The 21,213-nt window shown below is 42.9% G+C and overlaps 1 protein-coding gene across 4 annotated transcripts in view; it reads left to right on the top strand.

Annotated features, from left to right (window-relative positions):
* POFUT3 (protein O-fucosyltransferase 3) overlaps window positions 1-21,213 on the top strand; it is a 469,410-nt gene that overhangs the window by 54,527 nt on the left and 393,670 nt on the right. For 2 of the 4 annotated variants that reach the window (XM_087856418.1, XM_045779240.2), the window contains 2 exons: window positions 9,338-10,173; window positions 19,772-20,459. In XM_087856418.1, the coding sequence (XP_087712544.1) occupies window positions 9,338-10,173; window positions 19,772-19,996 (1,061 nt within the window). In that variant the 3' untranslated portion in view covers window positions 19,997-20,459. Of the gene's footprint in view, window positions 1-9,337; window positions 10,174-19,771 lie in introns of all 4 variants that reach the window. The other 2 variants (XR_015721965.1, XM_045779242.2) reach the window with 2 other exon arrangements.

Genomic DNA, 21,213 nt, shown 5'->3' with positions numbered 1-21,213 from the left:
GCATTTTTTTCTCCTTCCCCGTTCTCACCAGATGGACTGAGAGATAAACGGAGAGGGGGAAGTGGAAGCCTGGAATTGGTGATAATAAGGGGGTAAGAATTGTGAAGAAACAGTATTTTTAGGAAAATCAAGGAGTGAGCGATCAAGAGAAAAAGCTGCAACAGAACAGGAAATAATAAATCGCCATCAGGTGGAAATCAAAAGGTTTTGAAACGGACTTCTGCATTAATCATAGCTGGATGGGGAAACAAATTGTTCTAGGTGTTTCAGACAATGGGAATTTATTATGGGGATTGGTTGCAAAGGCTTTGAAGGGCTAGTGGAGCAAAAGAAGGGAGGGCAGATTATGCAGAATGAATAATGGGAGACTGCTGCCACCCCTGGCCTGGAGAAGCAAGAGGGGAGATCAGTTTACCCAGAGTGCAGGATGGCAGTCTCCGAGGCCCCACTGTTGGAGGCGAGCAGGAACCTGTGAGCTGGTATTCCCAGGTCATGGCCACTGCCGCTGTGGCTGTCACCACAGTCTATGTGGCTGATGTCTCTGCTACAGCTGACGCGGTCACATTCCTAGGTGCTGCTACTCTCTGTGCCACAGGAGAAGCCTTTAGGAAGAGGCTCCTTCTTGCCCTTCTACTTCCCTGTCCCCTTACAGTGCTCCCATTGGCGGGATCGAAATGCAAGCCCGAAGGCAAGGGATCCTGAGAAATGAAGTTTGCAGGGTTTCCGCCCCCTTCAGTGCAGAGTGAAACACAAAGATAAGAATGGAACTGAGAAACTAACAAGCCAGTAATTAACATGACCTCCTTTTAGAAAAAAGAGCTCAGGTTCCTCTGTGCTTTCTGTGAACCTTGCTGTAGCTGAGAGTACTGTAATCTTGGGCAAAAACCATTGTAATACCAAGCCTAGCATTTGAATTCCCAAAGGAAAGTATGGTCCACTGGGGGACATTGGTGTATCTGGAAGAAACTAGTCTCCACCCAAGAGGGGGTCTCTGCTTTAAATTCTCTGCTTTCATGGGGCACCTGGGTGGCTCAGTTGGTTAAGTGTCTGACTTGATTTCAGCTCAGGTCATGATCTCAGGGCTGTGAGATTGAGCCCTACCTTGGGCTCTGCATTGAGCAGGGAGTCTGCTTGGGATTCTCTCTCTCCCTCCCCCTCTGCCCCCCCCAACCCCCCCACTTGAGCAGGCTCTCTTTATCTAAAAACAAACAAATAAAATCTTTAAATTCTCTGCTTTCGTGATGGATTTATATAAAGCATTGACTCATGGATCTGTTTGGATGGAAATTGTTTTAAAAAATTAAAAAAGGATAAAATCTTCCATGAGCTTGATGCTTTGTTCTCATAGGAATTTGTAATTGGTGTGTTTCAAGTCACACCAGGAAAAAAAAAAATGCACGTAAAAAGCAACTTTGTCTGATCACATATAGTGTTGGTCTAGCATGCGAAAGTTTTAGGGATTGCTTAGATCTCTGGGGCATGTGCTCTGGGTGGCAGCTCCTTTATACATTCTGGAGTTGTGTGTTGGAGTTAAGAAAATTTCAAATACCTGTAACGTAGAGTTTCTGTAAGTTTATACTTGGCCCGTTGGAGTAATTATTCCAATGCAGTCCGAAGATTATGGTTAACCCAATTCTGTGCACCTGAGATGTATTTTAAAAGGGAAAAAGCAAAGAAAGGGTTATACTCAAAGGTCGAGTACCTAGCTTACTCTAAGAGGCTCAAACCAACCTTGGCGATGATGTCAGTGGAGGATAAGAAGACACGAGAAGGACTGAGCTTTAGGGGAAGATGGCTAGTTTAGTCAGGGCGTGGAATCAGTGATTTTTTTAAAAAACTTTAATCTATGCATTTATCATTCCTCAAAACCATTCGAATGTACAGCTTATAAGAAATTTATCACAGAGGTTGAATGTTGAGACTGCAATTTCCACGAGGGTCAGTGGCCATCTGGAATAAATGATGTTGCCTCCATGTTATTGTCATGACAATAGTAATAAAAACTAATATTAATAACATCAATAAATGTAAGTTTTTATTGCTATTTGTCAAGCATTATGTAGGTAGCTTTTTTTTTTTTCAGGTTTGGACATGTGCATGTCTGTCTTCCTTCCTTCCTTTCTCTCTCTCTCTCTCTCTCTCTTTCTCTCTTTCTTTCTTTCTTTCTTTCTTTCTTTCTTTCTTTCTTTCTTTCTTTCTTTCTTTCTTTCTTTCTTTCTTTCTTTCTTTCTTTCTTTCTTTCTTTCTTTCTTTCTTGTTCAGTTAGCCACTGTAGAGTACATCATTAGCTTTTGATGTGGTCTTCAATGATTCATTAGTTGTCTATAACACCCAGTGCTCATCACAACACGTGCCCTCCTTAATACCCATCACCTGGTTACCCCATCCCCCACCCCCTCCCCTCTGAAACCCTCAGTCTGCACCCTCCGTCGAAGAGGACGACCTTCCCCGGTAGAGGAGTTCCGCTCTTCGGTCAAGGGTATACGAGTAGCTGCACTCCCCTCCTAGAACCTCCAAACGAGCTCTCAAGGAATTAGTGATTTTTTCGGGCTATCCAAGTGGATATTTCTAGCATGCTGGTTGAAGCTCAGGGGAACAGTCTGGATAGAGTGTAAATTTAGGATCTATCAGTAACTAGGTTTAGTTAAAACCTGAGGGGGGACGGGACAACAGTCAATTTATTATTATTTTTTAGAGATTTTATTTATTTATTAGAGAGAGAGGAGAATGAGTAGGGAGAGGGGCAGAGGGAGAGGGAGAAGCAGGCTCCCCGCTGAGCAAGGAGCCCAATGCAGGACTCGATCCCAGGACCCTAGGATCATGACCTGAGAGGAAGGCAGACGCTTAACCGACTGAGCCACCCAGGCGCTCCCATGTTGGCATATTTTAGAATAAATCACTGAAAAGGAATCATCTTGGGGAAATATGCTAAAAGGAGGTAATCATCCCTCCTGTCCCTTCTCCTATCCAACCATATTGGATGTCATTGTTCAGAGGTTTTAAATCTGAATTTGTGTCCTCGGTTTAAGGAATCACAAAAGGTGATTGGGCCCCTGTTACGCCAGAGCATGAATTCTAAACTCCAAGCAATCGTGCTTGGGAAGGATGATTGGCAACTTAAATTTGGACAATGGAGATTTTAGTCTCGGCCAAGAGGGATCAATTCTGGCTTTGTCCAACTTTGCCCCTTCATACAGGGCGAGGAGTCCATGGACTAAGGTCAGAGGCCCACCTGCGGCCACAGAGCCCATGCCTCCCTCTTAGACATCACACTCCAGGTACCAGGACCCCAGAATCCCTGCCCCAAAGCCCAAAGTGGAGCCCGTTTCCAGAGCCCACACTGGCCACTTCTCTGGTTTATCTTCCCAGGCTGCTAGTATGCACACTTGGGCTGGCCAGGGGGTGACTGCAAAGGTATAGAATGTAAAGAAAAATTTTACACTGGATACTTGTTAAGAGAGATTTTATTCGAGCTACTGTAGTAGAAGAGAGAGACTTCAGTCTAGAACTGAGCTCAACTCCAAATGCAGCAAAGACAGCTGGGGATGTCTGGCCAGCCCCTAGAGTGAGGGGGTCAGTGGATGGAGGGTTCTTAAGAGGATAGCAGGGGTAGGAAGCTGAAGTAGCTTCAGGATTCATGCTGGAGGCAGGCCAAAGACTTGGACATCAGGTATGGGGGGATGAGGGACTTGGTCAGATATCAAGGACGGGCTGGGGATTATCAGCAAACCAACATGGCACGATTCTTTGCTGAATCTGGGCTCTGCAGGCCGAGGACAGGGTGGCTGGCCGTGGTTGAGGCATAGTGAGAGGAGGGCCCAGAAGAGCCTGATTAAATCTGGTCAGAGAAGAAGTTTTTGTCAGGTCAGAACTTGGACTTGTGGGTTGAGTTGTCCATGTCCTCACAGTGTGACTTAGAGCCGAGGGTGGAAGGGAAAAGCAGCCAGGCACCCCTGCACTCTAGCTGGGAACTCTGAGGAATGGAGAGTTCTCGGGTTGAACTTGGCCTTCTACCCGCAGGTTCCTTGGCAGGACTCTAAAGGCTGTTGCCATCGGGCTGGGCAGAGCCTGCCTGGTGGGCACTCCCAGCTGAGGAGCTCAGGAGCTCTAGGAGGCCCTGGACAGTGGGGGCAGAGAAGGGCAAGACCCGGGACAGGCCAGGAATGAACCTCTGCTCTCCTGCGGAAGAGGAGGGGGAAATGGTGTCCATTTCACCACGTGGGGTGGTGCTGAGTGAGTGGAAAGGAAGGTTTTGGGGGTGAGGTGAGACCATCAGCAAGTGAGGAGAACATCTCCCTTCTCCTTCCACCCTGTGCCAGGCCCCAACAAGAATCATGACTCAGGACAGAAAACCATGTTGATTTTGAATATATAGTCTCCACATTTGGTGTGAACTGTGGCTTTGCACATGAAAAAAAAATTCACCAGTATATATATGTTAAGGTGGAAGGATAAACCATTCAACACTTGTTAAGAGTGATTTATAGCCATTGAGTGTTGAGGCATAGGGTTCTCGGGATTCTATATTCTTGCCTCAGGCCCTGCACCGCCAGGAAGGGGCTGCAGGGTTACTGACTGGCCTAGAGCACAGGCCCAGGAAGGGGGCGTGAGAAATTTCCAGGCCTGGGGGCAGAATGAACAGATGCCTAATTGAACAGGTATAATTGAGAGAAGGCTCCATGATGCAAAATTGATTAAGGGGCAGGCAGAAGGACTCATGAAGAGAGACGGTGGGAGAAGAAGGGAGAATACGGGTCTAGAAGTTAGCATGAGAGCGTTCCGAGTCCAGTGGCCTGCCCGTGTCCCCTGACTTGGCTGGAACCAGGCCACCTTCACAGGTGCGTGTATGGTGGGTGCCTCGACTGCCTTTGGTTAGAATTTCACCGGGGGTGATCGGGGTCTTTCCCAGGGGCCAGCACCATTCCTTCCCATGTTTAGTTAACCCTCAGAACCTCAAGAGAAAATAAATGACCTGATGGTGTTGGGTGGGTAAGTCGAGAAAATTCATGTGAAATGGGCTTTTAAAAAAGAATTGAATCATGCAAATTGTGAATGGTAATATATGGTCTAAATTGTTTTTGCCCCAAAGTTTTAGTTTCCTCTATTGGGGTATTTTTTGTGGGGCGCACAGTTTTAGGGCAGAATTCTTATTATTTTATTTTATTTTATTTTATTTCATTTCATTTCATTTTATTTTATTTTAAAGATTTTATTTATTTATTTGACAGAGAGAGAGACAGCCAGCGAGAGAGGGAACACAAGCAGGGGCAGTGGGAGAGGAAGAAGCAGGCTCCCAGCAGGGAGCCCGATGCGGGGCTTGATCCCAGGACCCCAGGATCACGCCCTGAGCCGAAGGCAGACGCCCAACGACTGAGCCACCCCGGGCGTCCCCAGAATTCTTTTTAAAAACAGGGATTACCTCTGGAGGGCATTTTGGGGTGGGGGGGCTTTCCTGATGAAGGCCTGTGTCTTCCCCAGTGGGCTAGGTTTAAGCTGGGTAATCTTTTGGTGGGTGTGCCTAGGATTGCCAGGAGCAAGTCATTCAAAAAGAAATCAGCGTTGTAGCAGGGGCCGGTGATCTTTCTGGTCCTTTAGCATTAGCTGGTCTGAAAATTCTGGTCCCCACCAGGGGTTTTGGGTTCCAGATGAATGACTCCAACTTTGTTAGTAAAGTGGGGTTCCTAATACATGCTGCCTTCTGTTTTCACCAGTCTGGGTGGGAATAATGAAAAAAAAAAAAGAATCTATGTGCTTGCAGAAGCAAAGGAGCCCATAAACATATCATAAAGTCCTGTCGCTCTTCTGCTCGTCTGCCACTTCAAATTCCGTCTCCGTAGTTAGCAATCTGGCATCATTTGCCAGCATTAATTTTTTTCCATTTGTATTCCAAGTTGCAATTCCCTTTACAGTGCACTTTAGTGCTTAAGATCTATGTGTCAGCTGTTATTTAAAGGAATAAATGAATTTGTCAATATTCAGTAAACACAGAATCGCCCAGAGAAATGAAAGTTTGAATCCAAAGTTGTTGAATGTAAGAGCCAGGGAAGCTGACTGTGGAAAACTAGTGAACTAATCTCCTGCAAGTTAGTCACATTTTTAATGGATTTACCATAGTTTAATTGACTTTTCTTACTTTCAGGGTTCCTACTCTTGTGATAGTGGGCAGTGCCCTGGAGTTGGAGAGAGCAAATAACTCAGTCTCCTGAGCCACATATAGAAATTGTTCAGTATCGTCACTCCCATTCTAGACCATGATCTCCTCAGTGAAGAACAGTGGACCCTCGGACAATGCTGGTGTTGGGGCGCCAACCCCCTGACACAGTCAAAAACCTGGGTCTAACCTTGGACCTCCCCCCCAAACTTAACTACTAATAACCTACTGTTGACCAGAAGCCTTACTGATAATATCAGTGGGTTAACACATTTTTTGCGTATTATATGTATTATAAACGGTATTCCTACAATAAAGTTAGCTAGAAAAAAGAAAATGTTATTAAGAAAAACATAAAAGAAAATACATTGACAGTACCATATACCGTATTTATTGAAAAATATCCTCATGTAAGTTGACCCATGAAGTTCAGGTCTGTGTTGTTCAAGGGTCAACTGTATTGAGGTCTGTTACGGTTCTCCTTTCAGTATTCTTGAGTGTTGACAATCTGAAATTGTAGGGTTAGGGGAGGAGCTCACTGGGCAAAATGCCCTATTTTGTAAATCTCTCCTGGAGAATTTTAGTTTGGAAGAATCTGATAAAGAGCCTATTGTAATGTGATTTTGTGTGTTGTGTATGTATTGTAGGGAAGTAGCTAGGAAGTACTTTTAAAGGTAACAAATAATGGGAAATGTTTTTGGAAAGTTAGGTCTTTTTGCCCCTCTGTTAAAGAGGCATCCCCCCACTTCTAAGATGGCCCCACTGCTACAAGCTAAACAGAATTCAGATCGTTGTACTGGAATCTCACATTCTCATTTTTAAAAAAGCTGTGTTCCTTTTTAGAGCATGAATAGAAGTAAACATTTCTTGCTTAGATTCTGCGGGCTTCTTTTACTACTCTAGATTGCATATGCGAGGGACCCCATGCTCTGCTCCCCGTCCTTTCAACATCGAGCCTCCAGTAGCAACTTGGCTAAAGGTGTAATGAGCCGGTCAGCCCTCATCTCCTAGTTGTAATGAATGAAGGGCTCATGGCTCATACTTGGTACCAGTTTCAAGTCCCATTCATATTATCAGTGCAATCTGAGTGGATCTAGTCACTGGCCACAGAAAGATCTACACATGGCTATTTTCAGTGCCTGCTTTGCTTTTCCGACGTGGATGAGCAGAGACGAAACCCAGGTCCTCTCCACTCTCCGAAGCACGGGAGGCAGGCGTGTCTTGTTGCTTCGCGGCTCTGCATTTTGGGTCTTTGCTGCGACACCCCCAGGGTGAGGCAAATAAAGAGTCATGCATGTGCCATTTAGCAGGAGTAGACAGCCACTGAAGTCTGAATCACTCCCTCAAGACACCTGTGCTCGGCCCCGCATTAATTCTGAACCCACTGTTGTTTTAATCATACCCCTCCAATCTTTTTTTTTTTTTTTAAAGATTTTATTTATTTATTCGACAGAGATAGAGACAGCCAGCGAGAGAGGGAGGAAGCAGGCTCCCAGTGGAGGAGCCTGATGTGGGGCTCCATCCCATAACGCCGGGATCACGCCCTGAGCCGAAGGCAGATGCCTAACTGTTGTGCCACCCAGGCGCCCCCATATCCCTCCAATCTTAATCTTCCATCTCGATTCCTGCCTCTGACTCCTGCGGCTTGGACTCTAGTTCTTCCTCTCCCGGGCAAACGGATTCTTGTTCTGCCTTGAGCAGAAACTTCCTGTTCTAGCTCAGGTGGGTGGGTTCCTGTTCCCATCCTTGGCCAGATGACCAGCAACCACTTCATGCGATACATTGCCTTCCTGCTCAAATTCGCTGATCTTTCATGTCTTCACGTTTGTCTGTTCACCTTTCTGATCATTACATTTCAAGTGTGTGGATGAGCATTCTTTCTGATGCTCAAGGTCAAATATAGCAAATGCTAAATAAAAGAATACATAACCATTTTTATATGTTAGTCTTTCATTCTTGATCATTGAGGAGAAAAGCCTGTATCAAGACTAGTAGTACTTTGCTCAGCAACTTCTCTGTGCTCAGTATACGTCCTTCAACATAATCTTATTTGATCTTTAATTGTTTAAAAGCCCTTCTTGATTAATTGATTTCTCATTGTGGTACTGTTGGCACCAAAGACTGTGTATTTATTTGAGAGAGTGTGCACCGACATGAAATAATTAATTGTTACGAATTCTACCAGAGAATATGTTTTATTCTGTTGGAAGCATTTATTTGGGCCTTTTTTCCCCAGTGAATGGTGGGAGATGGATTTTTTTTTTTTTTTTTGGCCATTTCCTTACATTTAAAAACATTTTCAAATCAGGCGCCACAAAATCATCACTGTCAGAAACACTTTAGAAATTCGGTGTTACGTATTGGGGTATCGTCTTAATCGTTTCTCATTTATAGAAATAACTTCTTCCTGATTGAGTCTCCATCCACGCTGTCAGGAAACAACTGCTTGCCACATCCATCACTTCTGTCTGCACATGATCATGTTTCAAAGGTTTCCCAATTAATCCCATGGAAGCTAGAATCACTCATAATTATAATCCTGTTATGCCTTCTTTTTTTCTTGATTGCTGGTTAATTCATGCCCATCCTGCAGCGGTCTGTAGCATAGTGCTATTATCAGCTGTTTTGTCTTTAAAAGCCTCTTGTCTACCATCTTGACTAAGATTGATTCACTGCACTTTGTTGAAATCGATCATTTTGGATGGAAAAAAAAATCTATCCTGCATATTTATTCTGGCGACTTTTGCATGATTTCACTTTTTTTTCAGTGCATCAATCTGCCAACTGGTTGCTTTCCCCTTTTTCAGCTTCCTTTCTCTTGCTCTTTTCTTTTTTTAAAGAATTGTCTGTCTCTTTATTTCTCCTGCCCTCTCTTATTCAACACCTCTGGGAAGAAAAGCCAATTGCCAGGGGCAGTGGAATAAATTCTCCCTTTAGAACCAGGCTGGACACTACTCCCATTTCTCTTAACGTAAAATCAGAAAGAGGGTCCCTCTCCTTGGTGCTCGTCTCCCTGAGCAGTTTCCAGGGTGACAGCACATGATTGACTGCCAGGAATTTTGCAAATGCTGTGACATTGCTTCTTTGTAGCCTTGGACTTCTCCGTATTCTAATTTTACCAGGTAGACTCCAAGTTGGATACTAAAATTCTCTTGCACGTACTAATGTTTTCTTTTCTTCTTCTAGGCACTGACTTTAATATAGATAGCTTACCTCTGCCTCGGAAAGCCCATCATGACTGGGCCCTTTTTCACGAAGAGTCTCCGAAAAACAATTATAAGCTCTTCCACAAGCCAGTCATCACCTTGTTCAACTACACTGCCACGTTCAGCCGGCATTCCCACTTGCCCCTGACCACCCAATACTTGGAGGGCGTAGAAGTCCTGAAGTCACTCCGATACCTGGTTCCTTTGAGGTCCAAAAATGACCTTCGAAGACGACTTGCTCCGCTGGTATATGTCCAGTCAGACTGTGACCCGCCATCAGACAGGGACAGCTATGTTCGAGAGCTGATGACCTACATCGAGGTCGATTCCTACGGTGAGTGTTTACGAAACAAAGATCTCCCTCAGCAGCTGAAAAATCCAGCCTCCATGGATGCCGATGACTTTTATAGGATCATTGCACAGTATAAATTTATCCTCGCCTTCGAGAATGCAGTGTGTGACGACTACATCACTGAGAAGTTCTGGAGGCCTCTGAAACTGGGGGTGGTCCCTGTGTATTATGGGTCCCCCAGCATTGCAGACTGGCTCCCGAGTAATAGAAGTGCTATTCTCGTATCAGAATTTTCTCACCCTAGAGAACTGGCAAGTTACATCAGACAACTGGATCATGACGACAGATCGTACGAGGCCTACATAGAGTGGAAGCTGAAAGGTGAGGTCTCCAATCGGCGACTTCTCACAGCGCTCAGGGAACGGAAATGGGGAGTGCAAGATGTCCACCAGGACAACTACATCGATGCATTTGAGTGTATGGTGTGCAGCAAGGTGTGGGATAATATCCGGCTTCAGGAAAAGGTGAGCAAATCGAGGTTTGGCAAAGAGGCACTAGGAGGACCATCTTGGTTGTCTCTGCCATTTTGTATCCTGTCCCAGCCTCTTCATACAGCTCTTCACTCCCATTAGAGAGGCCAGATGCTGCAGGGAGGTGAATATTTCATTACTCTCCTCTGAGGACTGTCATGAAGTTTATGAGTCATGTCGTTTTTCCCGAAGGGCTTAACCTCCCCTTTCTTGTTTCTTCCGGAGGACACCGTGCTGCAGGCGCTTGCTGGGCAGTGATAGAAGCAGGCTGCAGAGGAGGGAAGAAAGCCAAAAACATAACAATTTGGGAGTTCTGAATCTCATCCACATAGTCAGTCCTTTGACTTTTCCATCACTGCTCTGTTTTCCGCCAGACCCTTACATGCTTGCCTCATGGGTGCTGCTTCGAAACTTATTTGCAGGGATAGGTGCCTGGGTGGCTCAGTAGGTTAAGCATCTGCCTTCGGCTCAGGTCGTGATCCCAGGGTCCTGGGATCAAGCCCCTCATTGGGCTTCTCCCTCTCCCTCTGCTGTTCCCCCTGCTTGTGCTCTCTCTCTGTCAAATAAATAAATAAAATCTTAAAAAAAAAAAAGAAACTTATTTTCATTTCTGGTATGCAATCGATTAACATCTCTCTCTCTCTCTCTCTCATTCTTGCTTTTACCTTTCTGGTACACACATGCTTCACTTTTTCTCTTTCAGCTGAAGAAAAGCTCAAAGAAATAATTTGATTTCCTCTAACTCTGATTATTTTTTATCTTGTGGCTGATGATAATTTAATAGTTGCATTTGGATGTAGAAAATACTAGAAGAATGTCAAATGCATTTCCCCTTTCTCTACTCTACTCCTTCTTTTCTCTCCCTCCACACAGATCCAATGAATTATCTATTGCTGTGTAAACAATATTGTCACAAACTTCATGGCTTAAAACAACACACATCTGTCATCTCACAGTCTCTGTGGGTGAGCTCATGGCTTAGGCAAGTCCCCTGGAAGCCTGGTATCAGTCTATCAGTCAGGGCTGGGTGTTCGTCCGGAGGCTCAACTGGGGACAGGTCTGTTTCTAGACTCACATGCTTGTTGGCGTATTCAGTTTCTTGAGGCTGTGGGACTGAGGGCTTCAGTTTCTTGCTGGTTGGAGGTTGGAGGCTGCCCTCAGCCTTTAGAGGCCATTCACAGTTCCTTGTCATATGGGCTTCCCCAGCAAGGCTGCCTGCTTCCTCAAAGCCAGCAAGGAAGTGAGAGAGTCCAGCAAGACTCGTGTTACAACCAGTGTATATGTGATTGTGTGGTCACGTACACATGATCACATACATCTCTCACCGTTGCTGGATTTTATGGCTTAGAAGCAAGTGACGAATAACATACACGCGAGGGGGAAGGACTACAAGGGCGTGAATACCAGGGGCAGGAAGCCTGGGGACATCTGCAGTCTGTCCACCACACCTGTTGAATCCTAGTAGGCCTGTATTCTGTGTTGAATACTTTATTTATGTAGGGGAAAGTCTTTCAATATTGAAATAATTAAGTCAGTTAAAGAACATTTACTGATAAATGATCCTGTTCTCAAAAAGGCTATAGTTGAAGATAGAACATGGACTCATCACAGGTATAACTTCACAGAATTGGGATAAACTTCTAAAAAATTATCTTTGAGGTATAATTGAGGTACTGTAAACTGCTATGGTTCGATTAATTGTGACATATACCTGTGAAACCATCACCACCGTCAAAATAACAAACATTTCTGTCCTCCTCAAGAGTTTCCTCATGTCCTTTTTTAATCCATCCCCTCTGACCCCTTCCTTAGGCAATCATACATCTGCCTTTTGTCACTTTTGACAAAGAAGCTAAGTCAGTTTTCTAGAATTCTATATAAATGGAATCATGTAACAATTCTCTTTTGTGCCTGGCTTCATTCACTCCACATGATAATGTTGACATTCATCCACAACACTGTGTGTATCAGTAGTTTCTCTTTATTGTTGAAATTTGCACGTACCAGAATGTCCTCATCCATTCACCTGTTGATGGACATTTGAGTTGTTTCCAGTTTCTGGCTTTTACAAATAAAGCTGCTATGAACATGTATGTACAAGTCTTTGTATGGACATAAGCTTTCATATCTCTTCTGTAAATACCTAGGAGTGAAATGGCTAGGTCATATGGTAGATGTATGTTTCACATTTTGAGAAATTACCAAGCTGTTTTCCAAAGTTGCTCTCTCTTACCTTCCCACCAGCATTGTATGAGAGTTCCGTTCATTAACAGTTAGTGTGGTCAGTCTTTTAGTTTTTGCCATTATGGTGGGAGCATACTGGTACCTCACTGTGAGTTAATTTGTGTTTCTCTAGTAACTAATGATTTGAGTACCTTTTTTTTTTTTTTAAAGATTTTATTTATTTATTCGACAGAGATAGAGACAGCCAGCGAGAGAGGGAACACAAGCAGGGGGAGTGGGAGAGGAAGAAGCAGGCTCACAGCGGAGGAGCCTGATGTGCGGCTCGATCCCATAACGCCGGGATCACGCCCTGAGCCGAAGGCAGATGCTTAACCGCTGTGCCACCCAGGCGCCTCTGATTTGAGTATCTTTTAATGACTTGTTTGCCATCAGTGTCTTCTCTGGTCATATGTCTCTTCAAATCTTTGCTCATTTAAAAAAATTGAGTTGTGGGGCGCCTGGGTGGCACAGCGGTTGAGCGTCTGCCTTCGGCTCAGGGCGTGGTCCCGGCGTTATGGGATCGAGCCCCACATCAGGCTCCTCTGCTAGGAGCCTGCTTCTTCCTCTCCCACTCCCCCTGCTTGTGTTCCCTCTCTTGCTGGCTGTCTCTATCTCTGTCAAATGAATAAATAAAATCTTAAAAAAAAAATAAAAAAATTGAGTTGTGAATCTTGAGTTGTAAGAATCCTTTATACGACAAATGTTTTCTTCTAGTTTTGGGGTTGTTTTTCCATTTTCTTTTTCTTTTCTTTTTTTCTTTTTCTTTAAGATTTTATTTATTTGAGAGAGACAGAGCACAAGCAGGGGGACCAACAGGCAGAAGGAGAGGGAGAAGCAGGCTCCCTGATGAGCAGGGAACCCCACATGGGACTCGATCCCAGGACCCTGGAATCATGACCTGAGCTGAAGGCAGACACTAACCAACTGAGCCACCCAGGCACCTTGTTTTTCCATTTTCTTTTTTCTTTCTTTCTTCTTCTTCTTTTTTTTTTTTTTAAAGATTTTGTTTTTATTTATTCGACAGAGATAGAGACAGCCAGCGAGAGAGGGATCACAAGCAGGGGGAGTGGGAGAGGAAGAAGCAGGCTCATAGCAGAAGAGCCTGATGTGGTGCTCGATCCCATAACGCCGGGATCACGCCTTGAGCCGAAGGCAGACGCTTAACCGCTGTGCCACCCAGGCGCCCCTTTCCATTTTCTTAACAGTATCTTTTGAAGTGTATAGTTTGCAATTTTGATGAAGTCCAGCTCATCATTTTTTTCTTTTATCATTTGAGTTTTTTGTGTCCTGTTTAAAAATCTTTGTGTAACCCAGGGTCACTAAGATATGCTTCAGTTTTATTCTAGAAATTTTGTCCAGCCAGACATGTAGGTCTATAGTCCACTTATAGTTAATTTTTGTAATGCAGCATGGTGTAAGAGGTGAGGTTTGGTTATTTGAATGTCCTGTAGTATTGGCATCATTTGTTGGAAAGATCATTTTTTCACGATTGCATTACCTTGGCTTTTTTTTCAAAACTCAATTGGCCTTACATATGGGTTAATTTCTAGACTGGTAAATATGCCTGTATTTACATACTGTAGTTTCATAGTAAGTGTTGGAATGAGATAGCGTCAATCTTCCAACTTGGTTCTTTTTCAGAATTATTTTTACCATTTTAGGTCTTTTGCTTTTCCATATAAATTTTAGAGTCAGTTTGCCAGTTTATATGAGAATGCTTGATAGTATTTTCATTGGGATTGTGTTGAGTGTTTGTATTAATTTGGGGGAGAATTGACAATATTGAGACATTTAATCCATAAGAATGATAGATCTATCCATTCATTTAGGTCTTCTTTAATTTCTCTACATTACTTTGTAGTTTATTGTGTACAGGTTTTTTATAACTTTGGTCAAATTTATCCCTAGGTAGTTCACATGTTTTGATATAATAGTAAATGCTATTCTTAAAAAAAACTTTATTTTCTGATTGTTTGTTGCTAGTACATAGAAGTAAAATTGATTTTGTATGTTGACTTCATAGACTACAACCTTGTTAATTACTCTGATTAATTCTGTATCTTTTTTATAGATTTCTTAAGATTTTTTTTACATAAATGATTATGTCGTTTACACAAAAAGAAAAAGATGATTTTATCCTGACTTCCAATTTATTTGCCTTTTATTTCTTCTCTTTTTTCCCCGTACTGCACTAAGACCTTCATTACAATTTTTAATAGTACTGTTGGGACCATATGATTTCACCTTGTTCCCTGTCATAGAGAGAAAACATTGTTTTTCATCATTGTTTATGATGTTAACTGTAGGATTTTGGTTGGTGCCCTTTATCAAATCGAGAACGTTTCCTCTGTTCCTACTTTTATGAGGCTTTATATCATGAGTGGATGCGGAATTTGTCAAATGATTTTCTGTATCCATTGAGACGATCATATGTTTTTTTCTTTTTTAGTTTTTTTAATGGTGAGTTATAGTGATGATTTTTGAAGGTTAAACTGACCTTGCTTTCCTGAGATAAACTTCACTTGGTTATAATGTATTATCCTTCTTATTATTGTTGGATTTGAATTGCTAAAATTTTTGTTAGAAATTTTTGCATCTACATTCATGAGGTATACTGTTCTGTATTTTTCTCCTAATGCCTTGGCTAGTTTTCTTATATGGTAATGCTGGTCTCATGTTCCCTTTTCTTGTGTTTTCTGAAAGAGTTTGTGTAGACTTGGTATTATTTTTTTCCTTACATATTTTGTTGAATTTACCAGTAAATCATCAATACCTAAGTGTTTGTTTGTTTCTTGTGGGACAGTTTTTAAGTATAAATCGAATTGTTTTTAATAGATATGAAGCTATTCCAGTTATTCATTTCTTTTTGAGTGAACTTTGGTAGATTGTGTCTTATAAAGAATATTTTTTTTCATTTTATCTAAGTTGTGAAATTGACTGGCATACCATTATTAGTATTCCTTTATTCTTTTAATGTCTAGTATCTATCTAAAAGTCACCTCCACTGTGTCTTATATTAATTTCGGTCTTTTTTAATGATTAATCTAAATAGAGGTTTATCCATTTCATTGATCTATTCAAATTGATTATTTTTCATTGATTATTTTTTAAATTTTGCTTTATATATTAATGATTTCTGTTCTTTATTATTTTAATTATTCTTAATTTGGACTTAATTTGCTGTTTTCAAATTTAAGGTGGAAACTTGGGTCATTGATTTTAAACTTTTATATTTTTATAATATACATGTTTAATGCTCTAGACTTCCTCTAATCGCTGCTTGAGCTATGGCCTACAAATTTAGATTATTATGTTAATGTTAATTCAGTTTAAAATATTTTCAGTCTTCTGTTCTGCTCCTAATCTTCCTCCTGGGCAACTGATGAAGGTCCATGGGAAAGAGCTTTAGGGTGGGTTTGAACTCTTGTTTTGTGTCTGAGGCTCATAGGGATTCCAAACCAGCATGGTAGCCCATACGTCACCTTTAAGAATTTGTGAAAAATTTAACTGATTTCTTTCTTTCTTTTTCTTTCTTTCTTTCTTAATTTCTTTCTTTCTTTCTTTCTTTCTTTCTTTCTTTCTTTCTTTCTTTCTTTCTCTTTCAGATTTTATTTATTTATTTGACAGAGAGACAGCGAGAGGGGGAACACAAGCAAGGGGAGTGTGAGAGGGAGAAGCAGGCTTCCCACCGAGCAGGGAGTCCGATGCGGGGCTCGATCCCAGGACCCTGGGATCATGACCTGAGCTGAAGGCAGACGCTTAACAGCGGAGCCACACAGGCGTCCCTCATTTCTTATTACCTATTTGTATGATGACCACCTCTTCCTCTTGTGTTCTGTCAAAGGTTAAAACAGATCATGTATCCATCTCTCCTTAGAGGGTCTTGTCACTATGGAATTCAGTTTACTGGGTTGCTGTGTGATTTCAGTTCCCTGATGGGCTCAAGAAAAGTTATGAATTTATAGATTATTTGACTTTGTCCTAAATGTTAGAATAGGAGCCATGTCCTCTTTGGAAGCAAAATATTTGTTAATCATACTTTAGAAACAGCTTGTTTTTCTGCCCAGAACCCCAGCTGGAAAGTCCATTTGGGATGCTGAAATTTAGTTACTTCTAAAATGTCATAACTATTTCATCAAACACACTTCCTTCAGGTCATACGGTGAAATATTTCTCCAAGAACACTCGAGTTAAAAGTCCATTTCATAAGAATCTTTTCTCTGTGATACCACCTCAGATAGTAGCTTTGTTGTACACAGTTGAATGGACTCTTGAGTGGGCAGGCAAGGAAACAGAGTATTATTACTGGCTTTCTCATATAAACAGTTATGCAAGGTCAGGGTTGGGAAGGCCATCCAACGGTATGTGGTCAGTATGGCAACCAGATGACTGGTGATTCAAGTATCATGAACAAGTCATCCGCTAATATCTTGGAACATTTCCGGTGTTGGCAATTTCATTATTTTTTAAGGCAGCCCATTTGATCTTTTGTTAGTTTTGGCAGTTATATTTTTCTTTGTTTTGAACCCACATTTTCCCTTCTATAGTCCCTTCTTAGCTACCTGCTTCTGACTCTTTAACTCAATGGGTTGGAGTTGCCTCTGTACCTCTCAGTCAATAAATGTGAGCAGTGGCTTCTCAGAAGTTTTTCATGGTAATCACTTTGGGTCCTCCTTACTTGATTCTGTTCTGCTTTTGCTCCAAATACAATCTCCACCTAGCTGTGAACTCTGGCTAAAGTAACTCCAATTTTGAGCCTACTTTGGTTTTTTGAAAATAATTTTTTTGGGTATTATTTTATATTGTTGTTTAGACTGCTCAGATTTTAAGTATTAGTGTTTCCTAGTGGTTTGCTCTTTGGATTTGTGTTCTGGTTCTCTGCGCTCAGTGTTGTCTTCGTAAAGAAACTCTGTTCTAGTTCCACGCCCTTGGAAGCCAAACTCCATGATCATTTGTCAGTGGTCCCCAAGAGCAGGGAGGATTTGGGTAACTGTATCCTTGTCCCTCTTCCAAACATGTTAATTCACTCTTCTACTTAGAGTCCTTTCAGATGCTTGAAGAAAGCTTTATATGCATCCTAGGTCATCTCTTTTTCAGGCTACACCCTCATATCCTCTAATATGCTTCTAATGGGAGGTTTAACAAAGAGAGAGTATGTTGATCCAACCGTAGGTAGGTACCCAAATTATTGTATTTCCAAATTGATTTTTCTACTCTGCTTTCTAAATTCCTGATGGTTGAAGATTCTAACTATTACAAATCTAACACATTACAAACCTTATTATCTTCATATTAAAATTTTTTTTTAGAAAAAGATATATATGTACAAGCTTAAACTATTCAATACTTCTGGAAAGTTAGTTAAAAAAAGAGCAGTCTTTTACTTTCCCTTTTCCCCCCTCCCCAGTGGTAATCTCTTACCACCACGTCTAGCTGATTATTTTGGTATTTATTCATTGTTTCTAAATAACATGTTTTTACACTCTTTTGTTTTCTTTTTTTTGATGTCCAGTGTTCATGTGATCACGACTGTGCAGTGCTCTTCTGAGATGAACCATGGGGTGTACTGTGGTTTGTTTCCCTTGCCTGGACAGCTTTTCGTTTCCTTCTCATTTGCCTTCTTGTTTGATCATTTTTCTACGTATGTATCACTCAGTCAATTCCTGTGGATCGTTTAACTCTCCTGTGAAGATATTCAGATTTCCCAGGCATCCAGTTCATTTCGTCTTGTTGCAGAAGTTGCTCCCGGAGCCTTCTGACCCTCCCCAGTGGGCCGGCTGCCCTCTTCACCTTGCGTGGACCACCAGCCTGAGAGCTCCCTGCCCCAGCACTTGGGGATTTCCCTTTCTTATCTTTTTCTGACACATCTCTTGTGTGCTTGTCTCCCTTTTCCCTAGTTTTGCTCTTTTGTTTGAGCCTATCCTTGTACAGCTTCCCGAGAAGGGATACGTGTGGGTGTCTGAAATGTCTTCATTATACTTTAACATTTAAGCAATAGTCTAGCTGAGTGTAAACTACCCACTTTTCTTAGAATTTGGAGGCATTTTGCATTGCCTTTTAAAAGACCTTTAGTTTTGAAATGATTTTAGATTGACAGAAGAGTTACGAAGATAGTACAGAGTTCCTGTCCACCCTGCACCTGGCCTACCCTATTATTAACATTGTACATGGCCATGATACATTCCTCAACACTTGAGAAATTAATGTTGGCCCACTGCTCTTAACTGACCTGCAGACTTTAGTCATATTTCACCAGTTTTTCCACTAACATCCTTTGTTATCCTTTGTTCCAGGATCGAATCCAAGATACCAAATTGAAATTAGCTCTCATGTCTCCTAGTCTTCTCCAAACTGTGACCAGCGGTTGAGCTTCCTTATTTTTAAGAACTTTGATACTTTGGAAGAGCACTGGTCGATATTTTTGTAGACCGTCCCTGCATGGATTTGTCTGCTGTCTTCTCATGTTAAAACGTAGGCTATGGATTTGGGGGACTATTACTGCAATGGTGAAAGGGCACTACTTCTTTTTTTTTTTTTTTTTTAAGATTTTATTTATTTTATTTGACAGAGAGAGAGAGACGGCCAGTGAGAGAGGGAACACAAGCAGGGGGAGTGGGAGAGGAAGAAGCGGGCTTCCCAGTGGAGCTGGGAGCCCAATGTGGGGCTCGATCCCAGGACCCTGGGATCACTCCCTGAGCTGAAGGCAGATGCTTAACGACTGAGCCACCCAGGCGCCCCGTAAAAGGGCACTTCTCTTCACACCATATCAGGGGACGCATCATATCAATGTGACCTATTGCTGGTGATGTTAACTTTGATCATTTAGTTAAAGTGGCATCTGCTAGGTTTTCTCTGTGAGTTTACTAGTTTTCCCTTTCCATTAAGCGAGTCACTAAGTCCAGGCCATGCTAAAAAGGAAGAGGAATTCAGCTCCACCTTCTTGAGAGAGGAGTATCAAACAACTTATGGACTTATGTCTAACGAATAAATATTTGGGGGGGAGATATTTTGAGGCTATGCCAGTATTCTTTTTCTTCTTCAAGTTTTACCCATTAATGTTCCCATTCATCAGTTAGTCTTACCATTGCTTTTTAACTTCCGGTGTTACTGTCAAGAGATCTAAGACCATCCTAACTGCCGATGCTCAGAATGAGACTATTCTTCACAGGCAGGCTGTAGAATCTCTTCCTTCTTTCCTGTGTTCTGGAATTTCGTGAAAACATTTGGCAGGAGACTATTCGTGTCACTATGGAGTGAAGACAGTTGCTTTAAAAGGAGAAGTATATGTGGGGTTCTGTCATCTTAAGGCAGGAACCCAGGACTTGGCTTCCTTAAATTTGTAATTCTTTTTTCCTTTCTCTCAACACAGGGCTTCCCACCCAAAACATGGAAGGCCGACGTGACCCACTTGAGTTGCCCGGAGCCTGCAGCGTTCGCTTTCTCGCCTCTGGCTCCGCGCTGGAGCTCTTTGCGGGAGATGTGGATACCCAGCTTCGAGCAATCCAAGAGAGAAGCCCAGGCGCTAAGGTGGCTGGTTGATAGGAATACAAATTTTTCAGCTCAAGAGTTTTGGGCCCTGGTATTCAAGGACTGATTTCTCAAAGTATCAGAATGATACAGACTAGAGCTCTCTCGAGGTTTGTTTTGTAGGTTGCCTTAATACACAAATGTCATAGCTCCGTTGTTGACTGTCCTTTAGGATAAGGAGTCATTGCTGCGGTACTTATCATGAGCCCTCTCAGATAGTGGATGTGAAGTACCCTCAGGGGTCAGCTCGCTATTTTTTATACTAAAAAAGTAAATATTTCTTACGGTCGCCTTCCGTTGACATGTCTGGACCGATGCACCTGCCGCCTCTTGTGGAAACTCCGCTCGTGTGGCGTGAGCGCGTCCCTCCCTGCAACGGAGGCAGAGGGTGGAGCTGTGGATTCTCGATACTCACCTCACTGTCTGCAGTTTGTTAGTATCTGGCCAGCCCAGTGTCCCGATGCTGAGCATGGACACGAAATGCAGTAGAACTTGGCAATGAGAGATTCCATCTGTTGGTTTCCGGGGATGTAAGTGAGTAATAAAAGCTGGGCGAATTTTATCTGCTCTTTCTCTTCAAGTCAGAAGAACGTATGCCTGTCTGCCTTCTTACTCTTACTACCTCTTTCTTCTTCTCCTCTTGCCCGGCCTCCTCCCCCACTCCCCCCCCCCCCCCCATGAAGATGTGCCTCTTCCTTGTGTGCTTTGAACAGTGAGATGTTCTCAGTGGTCCTTTATCTTGCCCAGCAGAATAATGATCGTGTGACCCAGGCTGGACACCCCGTACCCTTCGATCAATGTGAGAGTGGAAGTGAATGGCCCCCGGGAACTCGGGTTGTGTTGAAGGCGATCTGTCTTTTCTTAGGCACAGCCTGTAATGGTGGGCGGCCGACTCTGTGGGTGAGCATTCCCTGTCATTTCTGATCCTGCACAGAGCAGTTTCGGCTGTCCCGTCGGGAGCTTCCGCTGGAGCTCCGTGAAAGACAAGGAGAAAACACGGGCTCGCGTTCTGTCCCCATGTGAGGCTGGGGAGGCTTTTAGGGATCCTAAGGCCTTTGCCACCAGACGTGTCCTGACTTTGGTGCTGCTTATCGTGGAAAGGCGTCAGCCCCTGAGGACAGACAGAGTCCCTGACTCTCGTGTCCCCGAGGTGGCATGGGGGTGAAACTCAGGATGGCCCCCGTGGTGCCAGCTCCCCTTTGATCCCAGGCCAGGGCCTTCACGTGTCAGCCACGCACAATCTCTTCGTGAGTAGTGTGCTCTCTGGTTCTGCTGAAACCAGTA

The sequence above is a fragment of the Ursus americanus genome, chromosome 27 (genome assembly GCF_024610735.1).
Source record: "Ursus americanus isolate L20-20 chromosome 27, mUrsAme1.1.p, whole genome shotgun sequence".
Lineage (NCBI taxonomy): Eukaryota > Metazoa > Chordata > Mammalia > Carnivora > Ursidae > Ursus > Ursus americanus.
This window is presented reverse-complemented; position numbering and strand designations above follow the sequence as displayed.